At 44.0% G+C, this 16654-nt stretch overlaps 1 protein-coding gene across 2 annotated transcripts in view; it reads right to left on the bottom strand.

The window, feature by feature from the left end:
- ntng2a (netrin g2a) overlaps positions 1–16654 on the bottom strand; it is a 73725-nt gene that overhangs the window by 53408 nt on the left and 3663 nt on the right. For both annotated transcript variants that reach the window (XM_029717776.1, XM_029717775.1), the window contains exon 3: positions 3418–4061. In XM_029717776.1, coding sequence (XP_029573636.1) covers positions 3418–4061 — 644 coding nt within the window. The remainder of the gene's footprint in view (positions 1–3417; positions 4062–16654) is intronic.

The following is a 16654-nucleotide window of genomic DNA, read 5'->3' as shown; positions in this document are numbered from 1 at the left end:
CCCAACCTGCAACCATTCAATTCATAATGTTCTTCCTCAAACTACTGCTCCACAGCACACGATTTCGCTCTAGAAGCACAAGCTGCTCCCAAAACTAGGCCAAGTCCTGCATCATGCACAACCAATTGCAGACCAAAGCAAAAATGTACAGAAAGACACCGTAGCAGCAGTGTACTAACTTCATCCCTACCCTTGCCTTACCCAAGACAACAAAGTTGTGCTGAGGTCATACTGACATGTGTTCTTCTGTGCTCTACAGAGATCTATCCAGAGTGTGCCCTCAAGTGAGTCAGTTCCAGATACACGTGTCCTTGTTACCCCCGCTCAAATAATGACCTTACAAGGACATAGGCAGGTAAAAAAAAATTGTGTCAGAGACCAGCCCTTTGTCACAGTGACAGTTAAGGATATATCCCATAATACTTTTCACATCTGTGATTGGACAGGCCCCTAAGGCTGAGAGGGTCACTGCTGTCACTGTCAGGTGTGACAGACTGTCATCTTAGGGAGACCCCCTCTCTGGGCTCCTCGTAATATTAGCCACCCTGTCTTCTTCACAGCTCAAATCCCTCCACAGTCACAACACAGCGCAGCAACACCAGCAATGGAGAAAAGCCACTCCGAGCTCCCTCTATGCTGTACACAGGCCTGAGAGGACACCGTTATCTGGACGCCATGCCGACTGGACTGTCTGTGTGGATATAAATGATAGGCTGGAAAACTCTCTCCAATGGTAGAGTTCTCATTCCAACACTGCTAAACACAGTTAACAAAGTAATGCCTGTATTCTGTATATTACTATATTATTAACAGCCATTGTGGGCTGGGGTGGTGCATGTTTAGAGGTGGTTGGATTGGGAGGACCTGGAGAGAAATATAGTGTCTGTCCTATTGGTCTCTCCCATAATCCACTTCCTTTCTAAGAGCTTACCATCTGGATACATGTTATTTTTATTTTTTTACATGGAGCTGTTTTCCAACGGGAGAGGAAGCAGGAGATTTAAAGGGAGAGAGGTCAAAATGTCACGGTCAGCTCTGCTTACAGGATCCTTGTGGAAAAAAATTTATCATGTTAGCACGCAGAGGTATTCCTCCACACTTATATAATCAGATTGCCCATGTGTCTCCCTAGTCCCAGCCCAAGGAAATCCCCTGTCCCACAGACACTTAGTTAGACTGTGAGGAAGGAGGATCCGGCCTAACATTATACAGTATTACATTCTCACTACCTAGGTTTGGAGAAGAAAAAATAAATTTAAAAAAATCACAGAAACCCAACAGGCAAAAGTTAGCGCCTGGAACCCTAACTTGAGACAAGCCTGTGAACTTCAAGCTTTTGTGGAAAATTATTAATTATAAACAGTTGTTAGTGTCAGGTCCTTTTCCCCACTGTGACAGTTGCCGAAACAGGACCAAAGTTTACACAGACCATGTCACAGAGCCCAGGCAGATGAAGACAGCATTAGTGGGGCCTCTGTCTGTCTGTCTGACACTTGGGTTTCTGCTGACAGCTCGACGTCTCCTATCATTGTGTACTAGAGGAAGGTGGGCGAGGAGGTCAGACGGATGATGGCTATGCCAATATATTACACCCAACAACTGGAGCCATCTGTCTCCCGAAACAAGATAATACTGTATGCACCAGGGTCACTCTCACACTAACCTAACACAGCAGGCGTAAAATATACACCTGAAACTAGATCCCCTGCTTATTGGTCTTGACAAGAAGAAAAATAAATAAAAACCTCCCGACAGTTTTATCTTCTGTGCTGTTCAACCAATCCAGTAAATGTGGAGGAGGAGTTAAGATGGAGTGTCGCCTTGTTAACGTCCAAAAGTGGAAGTCACATCACAGGCTCTCTTTCCATTTCCCCTCAAAACTGGAACATCTGGTTGTTGGGGACTGGACAGAGGTCACTCTCACCCCAATCCACCTATCAATGACAGCGTCCCTATTGTCACCCTTTATTTAATAGTTTCCTGATTGTCACAATATGATTCATTTAGATATGTGTTTGTATAATACAAACCAAGGGTTTTCAAATGCCTTCTGGACACAAATAGGCTTCACACCATAAAGATTTTGTAATGTTCTATTTGTAGACTACTCGGCCAGCTCAACTTCATCCACACAAGCTGGTGATTATTTAGATATTGCCGTATCAGGCTTGTGTGTGTGCGGTTTAGTCGTTTTCTAAGCAGACAGATTAATGTGGGACAGTAATGATCCCGTGCACGCTGAGTGACCAGAGTGGAGGTCTGAGACTGGTTTCCTTCTTTTCTTCTTGTTCTATCCTTCTTTTAACAGGCGCACGGACAGAATGGGAGAAACAGATGCATCTGGTTTGCCCTAGTACGCTGTTTCTCAAAATAATTTGTGCCATCTAAGGACAGGCAAGCTACGGTTCTTCCTCCTTGAGGCCGCTTCAAACTAGCACTTTGAGGAACGAGGGAGGAGAAGGAGCAGTGGGAGGAGAGGAGGAAGGTGAGGTGAAGGAGGAGGGGGTGGAGAAAGAGGAGGGGGAGGAGAGAAGGGGAAGAGGAGGTGGAGGCGAAGAGGGAGATGAGGAAAGGGGGAGTAGGAGAAGGAGTCAGTTCCATCCCTGTGCTGATGGGCCTGATGTCATTACAGAGCCCTGGGCCTCCTCTGTGTGTGCAGTCCATTTAGGGAGGCACACACACACACACACACACACACACACACACACACACACACACACACACACACACACACACACACACACACACACACACACGCCATCAGGGAAGCCGTCCCATCCCCTTCATTTAAACACTGCAAGCACTTCTCAATACTTAGGGATGATCAAAATATCCAAGAAGAATTTCCTGGTGGTTATTAGCTTAACATGTCCCTATTCCCTGATCATTATAAACCAGTGAACATCAGTCATGGGCTCTTTACCTTATCTCTCTGTGTCCATTTGACCACTCAACTTCCCATACCCCCATCCTCAACCCCCTTTAAAAACAATTTGCTCTTTGACGTACAGGAATAACTATTGATTGACAGCTTGTATTACCGGAGGTTTGGGCAATGCAATGATGGCTGGAGGGGCTAATTCATACATTTTCATCAATATTTATATTAGCAAAGGTTACTGATTTAGCACTAAGATTGGATTGCTATAGATTTGACTGTCAGTAGAAAGAGCGACCGTTTCTTTGACAGTATCAAGCCGGTTTGTGTTTCAGACCATTTCCTGCACAGCTCCTCATCAGAAACCAAGACCTTGGCCACTATTTCCTTCTGGACTATTGTATACAGTGTACACTGTACGGTATAACATTAGGACTGTGCATTTTGCCATTTGACTACAAAAAAAGACCCTTACTCAAATATCTTTGCAAGAGATATTGTCCAATGAGGCAGGGAAAGGTAAGGGTGTGTGTATTTACCTGGCTGGTACATCTATGTTGGAGATTGCGTAGAAGTATTTGAGGAGGTTGTCTCTCTGGACGTAGGTTCCCCCCAGGGCCGGCTTCAGCAGCCTCAGTCTCAGGTTGGTGAAGGTGAAGAAGTCCCTCAGGCCCTTCATACTCTCCATGCGTGTGTACAGGCTGTCCATATTGAGCAGCTTGGGCCCTGCGAAGATAGCAAAGCGCGCCATCACCTCGAAGCGCAGCACCTTCTCGTTCTTGGAGCCCACCCAGCGAGAGTACTGCTCGGTACAGATGACCCGAGTCACGTTTGTCGCCGACAGGTCCTGCACCCGCTTTGCGGGCATGTCGAAGGCGTCCATGCAGTCGTCGGCGTAGAACTGGTAGGGCTGCCAGGTGCGCCCTTTGTCCAGGGACTTGTCCAGCACCATGATGGTGGGGCGGCCATACTCAAAAGTGACCTGGATGTCATCGGTCAGCTCCAAGCTCTTGTTCCAGGCCAGGGAGATGTTGGCCAGCAGGGGCTCTGGGTAGCGGCTCCACGTCACCGTCTGCCAGTAGGTGATGAGGCCGCTGCTCTCACGGTCCTGCATCAGCTGGGGAGGGTGAGCCAGGTCCGGGTTGGAGGCGTCACATTCGTCACTACACAGGTACGGGTTCTCCTGAAAGAGGGACAGGGGGGAAAGACAACTGGTCAGTGTTGGAAAACACTGTTCAACTCCCTTCCCTTTAGAATATAGTACACATTTACTATCTCACCATTTTATAACATTCTAAATCCATACTGAGTTTTTTTTTCTTTCAGCATAGTGTCTATGAATTATACACTCTAAGAAAAAAGGGTTCCAAAAGCGTCTTTAGGCTGTCCCCTAAACCGTCTGTGGAAAGGCTTCTACATGGAACCAAAAAGGGTTCTACCTAGAACCAAAAGGGTTCTACCTGGAACCAAGTAGGATTCTTTAAATGGTTATCCTATGGGGGTAGCCAAAGAACCCTTTTAAGTTCTAGATAGCACCTTTTTTGTAGGAATGACTCCCTAAAAAGGTTCCCACAAGCTCACAAAGTACACGACTGATGTTTTTGTAGTATTTATTGGTTCTTTGGAAGCCTTTGCTTATGAGAAACAAGTCAGATAAAATGAAAGTAACATTTGCATTATCTTATGTAGGCTACTTCCCCCCCAACAAAGAAAGCTAAAACAACCTGGAAACAGATTGTTTTGAACAATCTGGCCAACCTTTTTAATGGGTCCCCCTGGGACCATGTTTGTGTGTTTGTCCCAACATGTTAACACGCTCAGCATATGTCTCCATTAAACACTTTGTAGGCTGTGTTTGGTGGATATCCATCTGGGAATTGCCCTGTATGCAGGACTCATTGCCTCTGGTTATAACAGCACTCATTTAATGCATATTGTGAATTAGTGTTTCCATTTAATCAAATGACATCATTCAACAACAAAAAACATCAGAAAGACTAATGAGATGGGTTGCATAACTAAATGTCTGAAAATAGATAGCTTCAACAGTGTTGAGGAGTAACACTACTCTACTGACACCGACGGATTACACACGGAATGGATCAACAAGGGGGGTTGCCTGCTATGTGGTCATCCCTGACCTCTAACTCCCAGGGTCAATACGTCACATTGGTCTGCCTGTGTGCAAACTGTCACCAACAGTCATACTCACCCACAAAGCTTCCAGGCCTGGGTTCAAATATTATTTGAATTTGTATTTGTGGTCTAGCAAAAATTAAGGCAGTAATATACATTATAACAAAAAAAGGTAACATTAAAATACATTTTACAACAGGTTTCACAATACATTAAGTGTGTGCAAATCATCTCAAATACTGTATTAGTGCTTGACTGAGCTTGCCTGTTGCAATTGAACCAATAGAAAATTCTACAAAATGTCTTAAACCCCAGCTTCCTGGAACTCCAGACAGACAGGCATTAGATATATTTCAAATATACTGAACAAAAATATAAACGCAACATGTAAAGTGTTGGTCCCATGTTACATGAACTGAAATAAAATATCCCAAAAATGTTCCATACGCACAAAAAGCTTTCTCTAAAATGTTGTGCAGAAATGTGTTATATCCCTGTTAGTGAGCATTTCTCCTTTGCCAAGATAATCCATCCACCTGACAGGTGTGGCATATCAAGAAGCTGATTAAACAGCATGATCATTACCCAGGTGCACCTTGTGCTGGGGAAAATAAAGGCCACTCTAAAATATGCAGTTTCGTCACACAACACAATGCCACAGATGTCTCAAGTTGAGGGAGCGTGCAATTGGTATGCTGACTGCAGGAATGTCCACCAGAGCTGTTGCCAGAGAATTTAATGTTCAGTTCTCTACCATAAGCCGCCTCCAATGTCGCTTTAGAGAATTTGCCAGTAAGTCCAATCAGCTTCACAACCGCAGACCACGTGTAACCACGCCAGCCCAGGACCTCCAGATCCGCTTCTTCACCTGTGGGATCGTCTGAGACGAGCCACCCGGACAGCTGATGAAACAGTGGGTTTGCAAACTGATGAATTTCTGCAAAAACTGCCAGAAACCGTCTCAGGGAAGTGCATCTACGTTCTTGTCATCCTCACCAGAGTCTTGACCTGACTGCAGTTCGGCGTCATAACCGACTTAGTGGGAAAATGCTCACCTTTGATGGCCACTGGCACGCTGGAGAAGTGTGCTCTTCACGGATGAATCCCCATATCACAAATATCTATACACAATTCTTGGAAGCTGAAAATGTCCCAGTTCTTCCATGGCCTGACTACTCACCAGACATGTCACCCATTGAGCATGTTTGAGATGAACTGAATCGATGTGTACGATAGCATGTTCCAGTTCCCACCAATATCCAAAAACTTTGCACAGCCATTGAAGAGGAGTGGAACAACATTCCACAGGCCACAATCAAACAGCCTGCGAAGGAGATGTGTCACTTTGCATGGGGCAAATGGTGGTCATCCTAGATACTGACTGGTTTTCTGATCCACGCCCCTACCTTTTTTTAAGGTATCTATGACAAACAAATACATAGCTGTATTCCCAGTCATGTGAAATCCATAGATTAGTGCCTAATGAATTTATTTCAATTGACTGATTACCTTATATGAACTGTAACTCAGTAAAGTTTTAGAAATTGTTGCATGTTGCGTTTATATTTTTGTTCAGTGTAGTATTTCAACCTAGGTCTGATGGCTGATTTGGCTAGAGTACTATAAAAACCACAGCTTTTTTGAATGCGTGTGTGTGAGTATGAAAGTGCATGTGTGTTTACGTGGATGTATGCATGCCAGATTGTAGGATTATTGCCTGCTCACACAGGATAGTGGTACATTAATCCCCCTGTATGTTCATGGCATTATGAGAACCACACACAACAGGTGCACAGTTTCTTCTACCTTTAGCCCACAATCCTAGCCTCCCTCTGCAGAGCACACAAATCCATTCCAACTGCTACACCAGGTGGCTTTCTCCACTAAACCGCTCCAGCAATTATCCACACAGGATTCCTGTCACAGTTAACAAACCCAGAATGGATCGCTCTCACTCGCTCTCTCACACACACACAAACTGGAGGGGATCGTGCACCTCGATCCCCTTTCAGTGACCAACAGGTCTTGTGTTTTTTGAGAAAATCCAACGTTCTATCTATTCTGATAACAGAGGGGTTTCTCTCTCTGTTAGAGAGGAAGCCCTCCACTGATTCCCCCCCCCCCTTTAAGATGTAGTCTAATAGCATTAGTAAGGCACTACGGCCGATCGCTGACCTCTGAATAGGGTTGCACATTTTGGGGAATATTCAGAGGTGGAAACTTTCTGTGGGAATTAAGGGGAATATATGGGAATTAACGGGAATTAATGGAAATATATGCAAGTTAATATTAATACCATTAATATTAATACTAATACAGTCGTGAAGAGGGCACGACAAAGCCTATTCCCCCTCAGGAAACTAAAAAGATTTGGCATGGGTCCTGAGATCCTCAAAAGGTTCTACAGCTGCAACATCGAGAGCATCCTGACTGGTTGCATCACTTCCTGGTACGGCAACTGCTCGGCCTCTGACCGCAAGGCACTACAGAGGGTAGTGCGTACGGCCCAGTACATCACTGGGGCTAAGCTGCCTGCCATCCAGGACCTCTACACCAGGCAGTGTCAGAGGAAGGACCTAAAAATTGTCAAAGACCCCAGCCACCCCAGTCATAGACTGTTCTCTCTACTACCGCATGGCAAGCGGTACCGGAGTGCCAAGTCTAGGACAAAAAGGCTTCTCAACAGTTTCTACCCCCAAGCCATAAGACAAGACTCCTGAACAGGTATTTAAATGGCTACCCAGACTATTTGCATTGTGTGCCCCCCCACCCCTCTTTTTACGCTGCTGCTACTCTCTGGTTATCATATATGCATAGTCACTTTAACTATACATTCATGTGCATACTACCTCAAATTGGGCCGACCAACCAGTGCTCCCACACAGTGGCTAACCGGGCTATCTGCATTGTGTCCCACCCACCACCTGCCAACCCCTCTTTTACGCTACTGCTACTCTCTGTTCATCATATATGCATAGTCACTTTAACCATATATACACACACATGTACATACTACCTCAAATCAGCCTGACTAACCGGTGTCTGTATGTAGCCTCGCTACTTTTATAGCCTCGCTACTGTATGTAGCCTGTCTTTCTACTGTTGTTTTATTTCTTTACCTACCTATTGTTCACCTAATACCTTTTTTGCACTATTGGTTAGAGCCTGTAAGTAAGCATTTCACTGTAAGGTCTACACCTGTTGTATTCAGGGCACGTGACAAATAAACTTTGATTTGATTTAAAATGTAGATGTTTTTTGTATTGGATATATTTACCATATCATATGGAGACAGAAACAAACATTTTACCTCATAAGTAGACATAATTGCAAATTATTAATCCTTCCAATATCAATAAAAATACAATTTAGTTACGAATTGAACTTTAATTAAATGAGTTGACTCTTCACATTGGATGATTTCACTGAACAAAGAAAGGGAATATTGAATGATCCCCAATGATCCATCGCATCTCCCAAAAACGTTTTCAACATACATCTGTAAAATGATAGTCTAGAAACTAAAGGTTTGGTTGTCTTCCATGTCTTCTCCCTGGACCTCCTCAATGTCCACCTCTTGAACATCAGACTGAGGCCTCATCTTCACTGTCACTTTCCAACCTTGTTGAGGATGGCTCGTTGTCAGGCTCAAAAAGTCTCAAATTTGCCCGGATGGCCACTGATTTTTCAACCCATGTATTGGTCAGCCTGTTGTGTGCTTTGGTGTGTGTGTTCCCAAACAAGGACCAGTTGCGCTCTGAGGCAGCTGATTGTGGTGGGATTTGGTGGATGATAGAGGCAACAGGGGAAAGAGCCTCAGATCCACAAAGTCCCTTAAACCAGGTGGCTGAGGAGACATGTTGGCACGACTGCCATATTGCATCTCCATCCCAAAGCCCTTGCTTGGAAGTGTACTTTGCCAGACTGCCATGAACCTTGCCCTCATCCAGGCCAAGGTGGCGAGACACGGTAGTGATGACACCATAGGCCTTGTTGATCTCTGCACCAGACAGGATGCTCTTGCCAGCATACTTGGGGTCCAACATGTACGCTGCGGCGTGTATGTGCTTCAGACAGAAGTCTTCACGCTTTTTGATGTATTTCAGAACTGCAGTTTCCTCTGCTTGGAGCAACAGTGAAGTGGGCAGGGTAGTACGGATTTCTTCTCTTACATCTGCAAACAGAGTCTGAACATCAGACAGAATGGCATGGTCTCCCTCAATCCGTGCAATGGCTACTGCTATAGGTTTCAGGAGTTTCAGGCTGCTTACCACTCTCTCCCAAACCCATCAGAGATGATTGCAATGCAGTCTGCTTTCTCTATGATTTGCTTGACCTTCACTTGAACTCTGTTGAACTCTGCATCCAGCAAATGAGTAGATAAAGCATGTCTCGTTGGAGAGGTGTATGCTGGGCGAAGAACATTCAGAAATCTCTTCCAATACACATTGCCTGTGAGCATCAGCGGCGAACCAGTTGCATACACAGCTCGAGCAAGACATTCATCAGCATTTCTCTGACTACGTTCCTCCATTGAGTCAAAAAAAACTTCTGATTCCAGGAGGACCATGAGCTGTTGCTATTGATTCATCATTTTCACCTCAAATAGAAGTAGAGGGACTTTTATCAGAGGTTGCTTGTTGTCAGAGTTGAGGGAACTTTATGCACTTGGCCAGATGATTCTGCATCTTTGTTGCATTCTTCACATATGATTTGGCACAGTATTTGCAAATGTACACCGCTTTCCCTTCTACATTAGCTGCAGTGAAATGTCTCCACACATCAGATAGTGCCCGTGGCATTTTACGGTAAAGATTAGAATATATATATATTTTTTTAAACAAATTGTTAAGCAGTTAGATTAAACAACTCCTTTGTAAGATAAATGTTTTAAAATGAAACATGTACGGAAACAGGTGAATTAAAACTCCTCAGTTAGCAGACTTAAGCAAGCTAAAACCCACATGGTAGCAAAAACTAACTAGCAGAAATTGTTATCAATTCAGAAAATATTTAAAACACACTTTGCTGTAGGCTACTATTTACAAGTTAACAAAAAATTATGTCATATAAAATATATTCACCCCACCCAGTATTGTAATCAAAACTTACCAGAAAGCATGTAGTCCTTGGCTCAGACAGTGTAGTAGTGTGGGCTCAATAGCATCTCATTAGTGTGCAAGATCATGAGAATCAGCTGTACAGTCATGGCCAAAAGTTTTGAGAATGACACAATTTTAATTTTTACAAAGTCTGCTGCCTGAGTTTGTATGATGGCAATTTGCATATACTCCAGAATGTTATGAAGAGTGATCAGATGAATTGCAATTAATTGCAAAGTCCCTATTTGCCATGCAAATGAACTGAATCCCCCAAAAACATTTCCACTGCATTTCAGCCCTGCAACAAAAGGACCCGCTGACATGTCAGTGATTATTTCGTTAACACAGGTGCGAGTGTTGACGAGGACAAGGCTGGAGATCACTGTCATGCTGATTGAGTTCGAATAATAGACTGGAAGCTTCAAAAGGAGGGTGGTGCTTGGAATCATTGTTCTTCCTCTGTCAACCATGGTTACCTCCAAGGAAACACGTGCTGTCATCATTGCTTTGCACAAAAAGGGCTTCACAGGCAAGGATATTGCCGCCAGTAAGATTGCACGTAAATCAACCATTTATCGGATCATCAAGAACTTCAAGGAGAGCAGTTCAATTGTTGTGAAGAAAGCTTCAGAGCACCCAAGAAAGTCCAGCAAGTGCCAGGACCGTCTCCCAAAGTTAATTCAGCTGCGGGATCGGGGCACCACCAGTACAGAGCTTGCTCAGGAATGGCAGCAGGCAGGTGTGAGTGCATCTGCACGCACAGTGAGGCCAAGACTTTTGGAGGATGGCCTGGTGTCAAGAAGGGCTGCAAAGAAGCCACTTCTCTCCAGGAAAAACATCAGGGACAGACTGACATTCTGCAAAAGGTACAGGGATTGGACTGCTGAGGACTGGGGTAAAGTCATTTTCTCTGATGAATACCCTTTCCGATTGTTTGGGGCATCCGGAAAAAAGCTTGCCGGAGAAGACGAGGTGAGCGCTACCATCAGTCCTGTGTCATGCCAACAGTAAAGCATCCTGAGACCATTCATGTGTGGGGTTGCTTCTCAGCCAAGGGAGTGGGCTCACTCACAATTTTGCCTAAGAACACAGCCATGAATAAAGAATGGTACCAACACATCCTCCGAGAGCAACTTCTCCCAACCATCCAGGAACAGTGGCCTCCAACTGCTCTTAAATACAAGTAAAACTAAATGCATGCTCTTCAACCGATCGCTGCCTGCACCTGCCCGCCCATCCAGTATCACCACTCTGGATGGTTCTGACTTAGAATATGTGGACAACTACAAATACCTAGTTGTCTGGTTAGACTGGAAACTCTCCTTTCAGACTCACATCAAACATCTCCAATCCAAAGTTAAATCTAGAATTGGCTTCCTATTTTGCAACAAAGCATCTTTCACTCATGCTGCCAAACATACCCTCGTAAAACTGACCATCCTACCGATCCTCGACTTCGGCGATGTCATTTACAAAATAGCCTCCAATACCCTACTCAATAAATTGGATGCAGTCTATCACAGTGCCATCCGTTTTGTCACCAAAGCCCCATATACTACCCACCACTGCGACCAGTACGCACTCGTTGGCTGGCCCTCGCTTCATACTCGTCGCCAAACCCACTGGCTCCAGGTCATCTACAAGACCCTGCTAAGTAAAGTTCCCCCTTATCTCAGCTCGCTGGTCACCATAGCAGCACCCACCTGTAGCACACGCTCCAGCAGGTATATCTCTCTGGTCACCCCCAAAGCCAATTCCTCCTTCGGCCATCTCTCCTTCCAGTTCTCTGCTGCCAATGACTGGAACGAACTACAAAAATCTCTAAAACTGGAAACACTTCTCTCTCTCACTAGTTTTAAGCACCAGCATTATTTCTACTTTGCACTTTTTTCCACTGCAAATCTACCATTCCAGTGTTTTACTTGCTATATTGTATTTACTTCACCACCATGGCCATTTTGCCTTTACCTCCCTTATCTCACCTCATTTGCTCACTTTGTAGATAGACTTATTTTTCTACTATATTATTGACTGTATGTTTGTTTTACTCCATGTGTAACTCTGTGTTGTTGTATGTGTCAAACTGCTTGCTTTATCTTGGCCAGGTCGCAATTGTAAATGACAACTTGTTCTCAACTTGCCTACCTGGTTAAATAATGGTGAAATAAAAAAATAAATAAAAAATAAGGCAAAAGTGATAACTAAGTGGCTTGGGGAACAAAACATCGATATTTTGCGTCCATGGCCAGGAAACTCCCCAGACCTTAATTCCATTGAGAGCTTGTGGTCAATCCTCAAGAGGCGGGTGGACAAACAAAAACCCACAAATTCTGACAAACTCCAAACATTGATTATGCAAGAATGGGTTGCCATCAGTCAGGATGTGGCCCAGAAGTTAATTGACAGCATGCCAGGGTGGATTGCAGAGGTCTTGAAAAAGAAGGGGCAACACTGCAAATATTGACTCTTTGCATCAACTTCATGTAATTGTCAATAAAAGCCTTTGACACTTATGAAATGCTTGTAATTATACTTCAGTATTCCATAGTAACATCTGACAAAAATATCTAAAGACACTGAAGGAGCCAACTTTGTGGAAATTAATATTTGTGTCATTCTCAACTTTTGGCCACGACTGCACATGTGATGGAAGAATGCACTGTGCATGCAGAGGGTTTCAATTCCATTGAATTGGGGATAGTTTAACCAAAATATGCCACAAGACCTAGAATTGCCTTGTGTATCCCACAAAAGGTTCACCGTTATAAGCTAACTTTTTAAAATGAATTTAAGCAAAATTCCCCAAATTCCCGAGCTTAACTTCCCATGGAAAATTTTTGAAAAAAAATGTACCGGAAAGTTTCCGGTACAACCCTACCTCTGACCTACCCTGAAGATGACCTCACCAGTTCGTTTACACAGTCAGAGGCCAGTCAACATTATTAATCCCAATCATAGTCAGCCAGTCGACATTGTTAAGACATTGTCTTTAAGTCCAATCAGAGAGACATCTGTGGAACTGCACTGACCGAAATAGGAAAAGGGAAGAGACATGTAAGAGGAGAAGAGAGGATAAGTGAAGAGAAGAGAGCCCAGAGATTTGGACAGGACCACAGTCCACAAACATGCCCAACTGCATTGGTGTGGATGGAGAGCCATGTACTGTATGAGAAGCTAGTGTTTAGCGCTGCTATTTACCCACCTGGAGAGATGTCTCCTCTCCTCTCCGGCTCTCTTGCTTGACTTAATTACAGTGAAAGAAGCCCCCGCGGGAGGGCTGCTGATATAACAGCTGGGAAACAGCAGCCTAATTATACCAGAGAGAAAACAAGCCTCACAAGAGCCTCACCTTTCCTAGCATGGACCACAGCCTACAGTCTTTTAATCTGCACACACACACACACACACACACACACACAATGATGTTCATAGCACTGTAAAAGGGCTGTTCAAAATCAGAATGTAATCATTCAAAAACCGTATTTTTTTCATGTTGGTTTCCTAAAAATCTTGTAATTCCCTGAAAGGTGACGTAGACGATTACCACACTAACAACTTAATTTGAAGAATTCCCCAAGACCTCCAGTGGCATGACAACAAGCAGATGGAGATTATTACATGTGGTCATAGCCAAATGGGATGAAATCTTTCCCCTTTGGGAGCACAGGAGGGGGGCTGAAGCTGCCAGGACGTATGTATAATTCATGACACAGGACAAAACTGGCCAAAGCTGCACATTTGTGACATTACAGTACATCTACACCGGTAGGATAAATACACCATGGTGACATATCTAATCTAAACAGTTCTCATAACACACTGTAAATAGTGTACCAAATTGAAGCCCTTTCTATAATGCACTCCACTGCTGTGTTGTAACCTGCAATGCTATTTTTAGTTTTGGATATCTTTGCATTCTAATGTAGGGCATTTCTGTTGAAAAAAAAGAGTACTGGGGTAAATAATAATTTGAGCTCATAGGATTGAGAGTGGCAGTGATGCCTCACTTCACATATGGACACTGTCTCCTCTCTTTGGTCTTTCAATGTGTGTATAATTACATCAGAAGTAGGTCTGATTTTTGTTGTTTTGCTTAGCTCCCTCCATCTGTATTTCTCTCCCTCTGTATTTATCTCCCTCTGTATTTATCTCCCTCTGTATTACTCTCCCTCTGTATTACTCTCCCTCTGTATTACTCTCCCTCTGTATTACTCTCCCTCTGTATTACTCTCCCTCTGTATTACTCTCATTAAGCAATGCTACATGCAGTCTGCTCTGTTCCCAACACTGAGTAAAAATGCAATGGCATCTCCTGTGGGCCTACATTGACAGATACAGTATTTGCTCTAAATCATTAATGAGCAGGAAAGCTTTTCCAAGGAAAGTCAACACACTCAATAGAGGGATGGCTTATTCTAAGCAATGAAGTTGCTTTTTTAGTTAACTGTCCCTTTAATGTAACTTTTTTGTTAACTCTCCCTATAATTGCAGGCACCTCTGAGCCACAGAGATGTGTAGAGATCGCTATGTATCAGTCCTCAAATGGAGCTTCCTGTGTTATACAGGCTATTGAGCGTTAGCGATCTCTATACATCTCTATGCTCTGAGCGCACCTGCAACCAATTTCCCCTCATTAAATACCTCCGTTCCTTTGTCTTTTAGTTCAGTGCCAAACAAGCCATGCAGTTGTGGAGAACTCTCCTGCATGTATCCTTTTATTTCTGTTATCTGTGCGTCACAGTATCCAACCACACACAAGTCAATAATGGACATTGAATGGATTATGACTGAAAGAAGAAAATGAACGGGAGCATAGACTCTAAAATGCAACCTGACGTCGCTCTCCCTATCGTTGTCGTCTAACTGGGACACCTGCTTCTGTATCAGCACCTACCTCACCCAGTGCATTCAGAATAGGCAACCTGCTTTAACCATTTTTATTATTTTATTTTTTTTAAGTAGAGGCATGGATACATTTTTTTTTTTTAAAACAGGTGTGTCCACCATGTGCCTCACGCAGCGCAACACATCTCCTTCGCATAGAGTTGATAAGGCTGTTGATTGTGGCCTGTGGAATCTTGTCCCACTCCTCTTCAAAGGCTGTGTGATGTTGCTGGATATTGGTGGGAACTGGAACACGCTGTCGTACACGTCAATCCAGAGCATCCCAAACGTGCTCAATGGGTGACATGTCTGGTGAGTATGAAGGCCATGGAAGAACTGGGACATTTTCAGCTTCCAGGAATTGTGTACAGATCCTTGCGACATGGGGCCGTACATTATAATGCTGAACCGTGAGGTGATGGCGGCAGATGAATGGCATGACAATGGGCCTCAGGATCTCGTGACGGATCTGTGCATTCAAATTGCCATCGATAAAATGCAGTTCTGTTCGTTGTCCATAGCTTATGCCTGCCCATACCATAACCCCACCATGGGGCAGTCCATTCACAATGTTGACTTCAGCTAACCACTCGCTGCCATACGAGCTGTCTGCCCGGTACAGTTGAAACCGGGATTCATCTGTGAAGAGCACACTTCAATCTTGCCAATGAAGGGGAGCATTTGCCCACTGAGGTCGGTTATGATGCCGAACTGCAGTCAGTTCAAGACCCTGGTGAGGACAACGAGCATGCAGATGAGCATCCCTGAGATGGTTTCTGAAAGTTTGTGCAGAAATTCTTCAGTTGTGCAAGTCCAGTTTTATCAGCTGTTCGGGTGGCTGGTCTCCGATGATCCTGCAGGGGAAGAAGCCGGATGTAGAGGTCCTGGGCTGGCATGGTTACACGTGGTTTGTGAGGCCAGTTGGACATACTGCCAAATTCTCTAAAATGATGTTGGAGGTGGCTTATGGTAGAGAAATTAACATTTTCATTTCCTGGCAACAGCTCTGGTGGACATTCCTCCAGTCAGCATGCCAATTACACACTCCCTCAAATTGAGACATCTGTGGCATTCTGTTGTGAAAAAACTGCACACTTTAGTGGTATTTTGTCCCCAGCACAAGGTGCAGCCGTGTAATGATCATGCTGCTCAATTAGCTTTTTGATATGCCACAACTGTCAGGTAGGTGAATTATCTTGGCAAAGGAGAAATGCACAATAACAGGGACATGCACAAAATGTTATAGAAATAAGAGTTTTGTGCATATGGAACATTTTTGGGATCTTATTTCAGCTCATGAAACATGGGACCAACACTTTACATGTTGCGTTTATATTTTTGTTCAGTGTATATCCAATATTTTTTTCTGACTGTCCACACTCAGTTTTACATGTGACCCATATACGATTTGCTAATTCACACTGATGTTGTCTCTGAAGTAGCACACAGATACAATGCTAATTTCCTGTCACCTTCCATTGGATGACACTTAAAATCTGACTGCCTGTCTGGACTCCCTGTGGCCTCTAAAGATCCCTTATCAATCATGGTGAGCGACAGGGTGTTAGGCTCGATGTCGCAACCTGGCTCATGCTATCATGGCTCTCTAATTATCCTCCTTTCAATTTGGCACAATCCATCCTAACCTCTCCAC

This window comes from Salmo trutta, chromosome 27, assembly GCF_901001165.1.
Source record: "Salmo trutta chromosome 27, fSalTru1.1, whole genome shotgun sequence".
Lineage (NCBI taxonomy): Eukaryota > Metazoa > Chordata > Actinopteri > Salmoniformes > Salmonidae > Salmo > Salmo trutta.
The sequence above is the reverse complement of the archived record's forward strand: the minus strand, read 5'-3'. Positions and strand labels throughout refer to the sequence as shown.